The sequence below is a fragment of the Adiantum capillus-veneris genome, chromosome 27 (assembly GCF_014529385.1).
Source record: "Adiantum capillus-veneris isolate H3 chromosome 27, ASM1452938v2, whole genome shotgun sequence".
In the NCBI taxonomy this organism is placed as follows: Eukaryota; Viridiplantae; Streptophyta; class Polypodiopsida; order Polypodiales; family Pteridaceae; genus Adiantum; species Adiantum capillus-veneris.
This window is the reverse complement of record NC_140957.1, coordinates 97,347,783-97,357,323: the sequence shown is the minus strand read 5'-3', so window position 1 is coordinate 97,357,323 and position 9,541 is coordinate 97,347,783. Positions and strand designations below refer to the sequence as shown.

General features: G+C 41.8%; 1 protein-coding gene across 1 annotated transcript; it reads right to left on the bottom strand.

The window, feature by feature from the left end:
* Positions 1-3,226: 3,226 nt before the first annotated feature.
* Positions 3,227-6,340, bottom strand: LOC147422438 (uncharacterized). Its single transcript, XM_086502749.1, has 3 exons — positions 6,128-6,340; positions 4,398-4,532; positions 3,227-4,285 (listed from the first exon to the last, which is right to left on the bottom strand). Exons 1-3 carry the CDS (start codon positions 6,266-6,268, stop codon positions 4,160-4,162), a joined length of 402 nt encoding a protein of 133 aa, XP_086358875.1. The 5' UTR covers positions 6,269-6,340; the 3' UTR covers positions 3,227-4,159.
* Between the last annotated feature and the right edge of the window lie 3,201 nt (positions 6,341-9,541).

Below are 9,541 nucleotides of genomic sequence, written 5' to 3'. Positions count from 1 at the left end.
GGGGTTTCTGAAAATGTTCTAGATCAGCCTATTACTGATGCAGATGTACATGATGTACTTGATGAGGAAAGGGCTGAAAATGAGCTGGCTAGAGGTATGCCAAAATGGCTGGTGCACACTTTGCGTGCACACTAAGTAACACACTCTCTATTGTGTGCCTTAAGCTTCCTTCGTCTTCTCCAAGCTGTGTGTGTTTCTCTGCAACCCTAATTCCAACATTCATAATGTATTACTACAATAGGGTACAACTGGAGTATTTGATAACGTGAGAAACAACACAGAAGCGGCGTTGAAGAGAATAGGTCTTGATCAATACATCGAATAGGTGGACCAACTTGATCAACGACATGATTCTATGGCTACACCATTGCACTCAGCTGGTAGACCAACTCAATGATAGGTCCCAAGGGCACCATGTCCTTGAAGGTGATAGATACATCCATGAGAGAGAAGATGTCCATGTACATGACAAGATTTTATGAATAGGAAATCCCCAACAGTTTTGGTCGAGTAGAAAAATGTCAAAAACTCCAATGGGTGCCACATACACTACAAAAATGTTGAACCTGCTTTTGAAGGACATTGAAATGATGTCCTTTGTAAAGCAGATGTTATTAGATGCAAACAATAGGGTTAAATACATGCAAGAGTGCCACTTTTCCTTATACACTGTTTTGGCATCATTTTCCAATAAAGCCCTCCAAATATTTTGTGCAATGAGGGTCTTGAAAGCCTTCATTGTGTTGAGTAAGTTGATAGTAGTGTCTTTCTCTCCAAAAGACTATCGTAGATAGATTGTGGGACTCTTGGATTGCTAAATATCCAAGCTATCAAGCAACTGTAGCAAGATGCACTTTATTGATATAATTTACTATAAAATTGTACAACCTAGAAAAGTGGATTTGCAATAAGTGATTCGCAGAGCTATCAAGAATTGTGAAAACCAAAAAGTCTATATATGGTAAGATCTATTAGTAGTAATGTCAAAATAATCCATCAAAACTACCAACATTTAATCATTTCATGACCACAAGCATCATAATTAGTGCTAATAGCTAACACTTATTGTGGGAAGATGCATATGCCAGTACATGGAGCAACATTTTTTCAAGAATCAATGTATCGAATAGATTGCTAAGTTGCAAACCACAAGCTTATTGGAGACTTCAAGAGGGTGTGCATGTTGTTGTTGCCTAGGCACAAATGCAAAGAGGCATGCTACCAAAGGATGGATTACAACAGCATGCTTGGGATTTTCAATTGTTCGTGACACATAGAAGCTATCAAGAAATTGTGTTGCTCATTAAGGCACAAAAGCATGTGGCACTGAGAAATTGGACCTCCATGACTAATAATCACAAGGGGGCTATCTATCACAATAGTAGAAAACAATAGAGCTATTAAAGAAGTTGGTTTTCTTATGACTTATTCCACTTCAAGTGCTGCAATCCTCTTAATCTACTGCATGTGTTAGAGTTGGTGCAAACAACCACAGTTTCTACAAAGCACTACTTGTCTCAATTTGGTTACATGAGGATCTATAAAAGAGAGAGATGTCGGTTCAAAGTGTCTTGACATGGAAGAGCTTGATATTATGGCCTTGTTTTAGGGAAATCAATGTTTGATACTATAATGACTTTCTAATAATCATTGAGCTTTTATTAAAAAAAGGTTGCAACTCAAAAGTTTTTTGTAACTCACCTTTAATTTATTGCACATCACTTTAACAAGATTTAAGCTATTTCGAAAGGAAAAGGTCCAAAATAGAGTCATCGTTCCAAAGGGCATTTTCACACCAAAGAATAGGTGCTTCGATACAAATCATAAGATTTGGTAATCAAATAGTTGTCATATCTATGGCTACTTTGTCTTTTTCTCTAGATGGCTCACTTTAAGCTACTCATGTCACTTAGCTTTAGTCTTTCTTATGCTATTCTTGGCATTGTTTGTATCCAATTGTGCCAGCATGAAGGAGCATCGGCCCCTAGAGTGGTCAACATCTAAAATGGCATCTCTAGAATGATTGTCATCTAGAAGATGATAGCATGCTCCCCTAATAAGAGCACATAGGATTTCATGTAAGATTTGAGGCCCTCTTCTTTGCATTATTTCTTTAGCATCCCCTTTCTCTACACACCATTGTGGACCTTGTCATCCCAATTCATCCTTCAATGCAAAATATCTTGGATCCTACAAGACATTAGAGTAAAATATACATTACCATTTGATTGCTATTTGGCATGTATCGATCAAGGAAACCAAACCACGGCAAAACCTTGTATTTTAGGCTACCTAGCTTTAATGCTGCAATTTCTTTGATCAATCAGATATACGAAAGAGTAAAAATAATGGACACAGTTTTTCAACTTCTTTTGGACTGAGTAGCTTGAAATTGATTGTCTCGGGAATGTAAAGAAGCCAATCAAATTTTGGCACCCCTATTGTGGTTGCTCATTGGCCACAAGGAATTGCAAAACATCATGGTTGAGGTCAATAGTACCTTTGCCTTTTTTGCAAGGAGATACCAAGTAGTTGGCTCCAAAATAAATGGTTACAAGCCTAGCAATCAAACATGTTCTCTCTCTCTCTCTCTATGATAGGGCAATGAAGTAGAGGCTTTATGAGGCAAGGTTCTTGTTAGTTTACACATATTAGTTGCTCTACATACAAGCATGCCCTGAGGTATTTTGGCAAATGGCACAGAAAGTATGGTTTTAGTTGCGCCCAGGTGCAAGGTGGCAAAGAACCTTCTCTGTCGCGGTCGTCTGGCCGGTGTCAAGGTCTCCATGTCATGTGATACTAGATAGGCCTAAAGGGGCATACGTATAGCCGGGCATACGTATAGCCATGACGTCTAAGAACCAGAACGGACAGAAGGATGATTTAGAAGCAACAACCCACCAAATCGTATACCATTCTAGAAAGGTGTGATTTATATATCCTAATTGTTTCAGCCAAGCCCTTCTTTAAGCAATGAGAAAGGTCTCATAAACTTAAGCAACAAGTTTATCGCAAACTTCTAGGCTTTTGAAAACATGTACACATGCCTACATTTGGCCCAAATTCACCTAGACTAAAATACTGAGACTTAAAAAGTGGTTTAGACCTCAATAAAAAACATTTGCTTCCTGTGCACGCTCACAACGCACACTTGAGCATATATTGATGTGTAATAAATTTCCATCGTGGTGGCTTAAGATGCCATTCAAATTAGCTAAGAAAACAGTTGAACACACTAAACATAAGAATCATATAGAAAGGATTAATACAATACACCAGAAAAAATAGTGAGGGGATTCAAAGAACATATGGAGCACAAAAGATTGAACACATTACCCAACACAGATGAAGACTTCACAAGGTGAAATCTATATGCGTGCCAATATGGCAACAACACATATCTAGGTGATCCAAGAGAAAATCTATGTTCACCTTCAAGAATTCTGCATGGTACATTCGGTAGTCGTATGGCATCTCCAACAACGTAAGTGCTCACAATTCCCCCTCTTCTGACAAAATTGTTGGAAACGAAGCAACGCTCACACCGTATATAGACAACCTAAATGGTGTGCCATCGAAGGTAAATGGACAAACCATGAAACACACATGTTACTTTAGGCCCAAGTATGATGGGAATGTATTTTCTCATGCCAACCGTGTGTGCACACACGCACACCAACATTTGAAAGGAGTGATTATTGTCACTCCCCCCTTCTGAAAAACCGCTTGGATGTAAGAGTGTTCCAAATTGTGTACACTCATTCGAAACATCATCATAAGGCAACCTCCAGCTGCAACTGATAGATATTAGCCAGATCATCCCCTTCGCCCATACGTGGCGACTCACCTTATCCCCTGTATCAAACACCTTGTAGCCTTCCACCAGCCTGTTGGTAATTGCCTTCATCCCTGCTAACTCCTGGCGTGTGAATGTTTGTGAAACTTACCCAGGCCTGCGGATACCAAAGATTGTGAATCCTTGCTTCAAGCCACCTGCCAGCCATTGCATTCCTTCTTGGGTCTCCCTTTTCACACCACCATGGGCATAAATGTAGACAAGCCTGGCAAATTCCTTGTAATGAAGATTGTGTACAAGTTGCAGCTTTCCTGGCCGACGAGAAAAATGCACGCTCTCCAGCACCACCTTCACACTGATACATCAGACATTTTCAGGCCAAAACGCCATGAACAAGTCACGTTGGAGTAGCTGTTCCTGCAATTTTCTCTCAGCTTCCGACTCTTTCTTTAATTTTCTCAATGCCTTCTTGGAAATGACCCGTTTGCCCTGTTAACAACAATGAGACCTTGGTCAGTAGGCGACATTGGGAGAAAACAAGCAAAACCCCAAGCACCCCAAAACCAACCTAGAAGCACGTTGAAGAAGTTCAGATACTTACATTGCTTTCTGTTCCTTTCACCTTGAGCATTTCAGGTGATCCCCTTAGTCCAGTGGCCATTTTTTGACTGATCACCTTTGATCCTATCCCACGCTTGTCGTTCTTGATAAGTACATCCACCGGTTCCAATCTTCCCTGCGATAAGAAACCAACACTGTTTTAAACACATGTAGGCTACACCAACCAAATAAAGGACAACTCACTCGCACGCTGTGACGACTTGGTGACATGACACATGATGGATAGCCTGTGTGTGTGTGTGTGTGTGTGTGTGTGTGTTACTGAAAAATCCCAAAGAACCCCAAATGGTGCCGATTGTGAGGGCAAGTACATCACTCGTTACAAAGCACAGCCTGAAGGTAGCCAGCCTGAAGGCAACAAACTGGTACTATATACAACTAGCCACATGGGCAAACTGAAAGGACAAAAAACCCAAGGGAATAAACCTCCTAAAGAGAGTAAAATGTGCCCTGGCAAGCTAAATGCAGAGAGGCTGAGAGCAGCCTCTGAAAGATAGGCACTTCTATCAAAAGCACACTATGCAACTGTACATCAAAAACCTGAACCACCAAAAGCCACCAACAGTGAAGAGGACAAGGAACATTTGGAATGGCAAGAGCTCGACGTCGGGCATATGCCCACCAATTGGTATCCTCTAATAGAAAAAGGCTATAGACAAACAAAAGGGAGAGAGAGCACTCTATGACAAAGCTGATGGAGAAGAAATAACTGACATCACCAACAGACTGTAGGAGGAGATGACTAGCAAAGCGTTGCACTAGAGAAGCTGTCAGCCAATATAGAGATCTGGTTCCTAAAAATCAAAGCTGGAGAGGGAACTCCAAGACAATAGTGAAGGAGGCTCTAATGACAAAAACCATGTGAAAAACCAGTTGTAGAATCCCGGTAGAGAGAGCAAAGCAGAGGCGCAAGCTCACAAATGAACAAACCAAGGCAAACAACACAAGAACAAGTAAGGGAAGACGAGGGACACATGAAAGAAAACAGAAAAAACAAAGGAAACCAAAGAAAACATGCTCTAAAGACAAACTTCACCCACACCCAAGTCCCACGCAAACCAACCCCCCCCCCCCCCCCCAAAAAAAAAACAAATAAAAAAAAATCACACACACACACACACACATATAACAGAGCAACGAATTGCAAGCAAAAAGTGAACAAAAAAGCAGAGGAAGGACTCGTTTTGGGCGCCTCCTGCTTTTCGGCATTGTGCTATTGGTGCAGGGGGTGAATATTCATCCACAATGCAGCATGCAAGCCAACAGCTTCTAATCAAATGAAGCTCAGCCACCCTTGCCAATAATCACAGTCCCTCACACATTCCAGGGTCCATACACACACTACAAAATGAAATCAGCTCATCTAAAACCCTCAGGCTTCATCAAACAATGTTACCGCAGCTCCCTATGATCTTATGCTTTTCATTTGTAAAGCCTCAAAATGGACGTTTGTACTTTCTTCAAACGATGATCTTCTAGGCTGTCCAACCCTCATAGTAATGTAAAGGGTAAGGATGGAACGGTGCATTGAAATAAATTCTTATGCACACAAGACTTTAGCATCAGAAGTGCTTTCACAAAAGGCAATGCTCTCGACGCTCCAACCGTAGGGAAAACAAGCGATGCATGAAGACTCATTAAGCGCACAGCAATTGAAATCAAGCTTTCTGCGTCACAATCATCAGAAACTTTCATCAGGATGAAACGCACCTGCTCTGCTACGCCCAAGCCGGACCCTTCTCTCCAGCCAGCTTTCTGTAACAAGCGGAACCCCACGTTCGACGCCGTCAAAGATGAAGAAGCAGAGAAGCCGCTCTCGAGGGTAGATCTCGCTGTGCTCTCGTCTGCCATAGACCTCCCCGTCGCCAAATACCATAACACTAGTTCTAACTTCTAAGTTAAAACGTTTAGGTATAACAAGCTTGGTGACGAAGAGAGCATGTCTGTTCAATCTTCAAAAAATCGGGTAAAAGGCGAATCAATGCAATATGCCAATTGAGGTCGTGTCCCTACTATTTTAAAAAAGGGAAAATTGCCGAAATACCCCCCAAAATACCCCTCAAATTTCAAAAATTCCCAAAACACCCTTAATATTTTGTTTGAAATTCCCAAAATGCCCTTCAAATTTTCCAAAATTCCCAAAATACCCTTGGTTGTGAAATTAAATTTCTTCGAAGATTAAAAAATTTGTAGCTTTTTCATTGCTTATCAATATAAGACGCTAAATCTAGAATTTGAGTCGATTATGTAGGCTTTGGAGATGAATTGCTTCATTATATTTAGACATAATTGCCTTTTTTTGCAAGGTAATTTGTGGCAAATTACATGTTAAGCATGCAAAAACTGATCTCCGCTATAAAAAAGGAATAAAGATTAAAAAATATTGAACAATCCAACCAAAATAGATACAAAGGGTATTTTGGGAATTTTTGAAATTTGAGGGGTATTTTGGGAATTTCCACAAATTAGAGGGGTATTATGGTAATTTTCCCTTTAAAAAAAGAAACAAAAGGGAGAATCAAATACAATGCTTGCGCCGACACTCAAAAGGGCCTCCCCTTTAAGTGCCGTGGGGTCATATAAAGCATGGCATCAACGGCGCTCATTTAAAAAGAAGGACGCGTGCAATCTGGCCCGTTGATCTTTAAGAACTAAACTCGGGATCTCGGGATCCCGAGTTTAGTTTTTTTTTCGAGTTTAGTTTTGGCAAGAGGAATTACGGATGGCGGCGCTCTTAATGATTTGAATGATGTGACAGAAATTTAAGGATATTATTCTCCAAAAGAAAAGATCTTTCCCATAAAGTTACAAAAGTGGGAGTTAATGTCATCATAAATGTGACGGCACCACCTACCAAACTAAACTCGGGAGGTAAATCTAATCTCGGGACCCCGAGATTAGTTTTTAGCAGTGACGGGTTGAGTCGGGTTCGCATTACTTTTCATGGCTAATCAAGCAACCAGGTGGTGCCCCCTGTTTACTTCCCGTGACGTGTTTTGTGTGCATGGAACTGGTGTAGAGGCCGTTGAGGTGCGTTTTGCGCTTGCGCTAGTCATTTGGTGCCCCCATTGAGGAGGGCTTCTGGAAATCCTTCAGTTTACAATGCTAAAAACGATGCATGTCGTCGACCATGGACGAGTGACTAAGGGAATTCTCCAATTGGAGAATGGAGGAGGAAGAAATTGAAGAATCACTAAGAGCCTTCATCGAAGTGCTGCTGCCGGAATACACCGCCGTCAACATCTAGGAAGTAAGTTCTCCATCTCGCATCTCTCATTCTAACCGTGAATCAAGAGCCACCCAAGGGAGGGCTGCAGGCTGCTCTCATTGCCGTCACCCACCACACTCTATCAGTGAGTGCCGTCAACGGAAGTAAAGGAGAAGCGGAAATCCTCTATATCGACGTCCACCACAAAGAAATCATCCACATTAAGGAAGGAAAGAGATTAGTAAAGCCTCTCTTCCCCAAGGAATCTGAAAATAGAAGTGTAGCCTCTGCTCCTAAGTGGCCCAAAGGGGCTACTCGTGCCAAGGGAAAAGGAGGGCTAGGCCAATTCTAAATCACATGAGCCCCAAGGAAGGAGAAACACCTGGCCATGCGAGTGCTTTGAGTTCGGCTCTGGAAAGCAGAATTGTGCCTAGGTTGCCAGAAAGAAATTCATTGAATGCAAAGCGATGGAGGATCGCCTATCAATTTGCGGCACGCATGCGAGTGTTGGCAGCTCACTTGGACAACCCCGAAGCGGAGGTGATAAGGAGGTTCACATGCCCTAGAGAGGAGTAGTTTGGCTATTGTCCTTGCTGTTTTGGAAGGCGGGTAGAGGGCCTTCCTCCACTCCCCGTACAACTCATCCTGAAGAAACTGTCTACCACGGGTGAAACCCAGTGGGCCGGAGATGAGCTACAATTACATGGTGTGGAATTCATGCAGCAAGCCAATTACGGTAACTACTTGTAATTGTTGCTAGCTAAAAGGCTAGGAGTGGTCAAACACGTCGCCATCACTCCGTATGTGCTGAATAATGAAGGTAAGGTGGAGCCTATGAATGGCGATGACCTCCTGTGGATGTGCCGACTTGTCAACACCGAGTACTCTATACTCTAGGCATAATGGATAACGGACCAACCGCTTTTGCGTTTAAATTTTTGCAACACATGCACATACATATATATGTAGATAGAAAGATCTTCTATCAGCAGAAGATTATGTTTTTGTTTGGGGATACGGTGCTAGGAGAGATCTTTAGCTCCGCAAATCCCATTATCCTCCCCTTGTTAGATTACCATCACTACTTTAATGTTTCAATTTTCATCTTGTTTTGATCTATCCAGCCAACCTTTTAAGAACCCACTATAAGCCGCTAAGCTACTTATGTTTTTTTTTTTTTTTAAAGAAAAGAAAAAAGAAGAGTTTGAAAATCGTGTTTTGCAATGGCAAATGTTTCCTTCCCAAGCTTCACGGGTAAGGTGGGGAAAGATGCTTCGGATCTCTTAGATAATCTTGACATAGCATGTGTGTCTCTGGAAGGGATGCCAATGCTTCACGTCTGCGCATTTTTCCAGTGTTAATGAAAGCGGAAGCAAGATCATAGTACAACGCCTTGGTGGCTTGCACCAAGGAGAGGTGGGACCTGCTAGAAAGATCTTCTATCAGCAGAAGATTATGTTTTTTTTTGGTGATGCGGTGCTAGGAGAGATCTTTAGCTCCGCAAATCCCATTATCCTCCCCGTGTTGGATTACCATCACTACTTTAATGTTTCAATTTTCATCCTGTTTTGATCTATCCAGCCAACCTTGTAAGAACCCGCTATAAGCCGCTAAGCTACTTATGTTTTTTTTTTTCAAGAAAAGAAAAAAAAAAGTTTGAAAATCGTGTTTTGCAATGGCAAATGTTTCCTTCCCAAGCTTCACGGGTAAGGTGGGAAAAGATGCTTCGGATCTCTTAGATAATCTTGACATAGCATGTGTGTCTCTGGAAGGGATGCCAATGCTTCACGTCTGCGCATTTTTCCATTGTTAATGAAAGTGGAAGTAAGATCATAGTACAACGCCTTGGTGCAAGCCACCACGGAGAGGTGGGACCTGCCAAGAGCAGCATTTCTAAGGCGCTTTGGAGAAGGCAC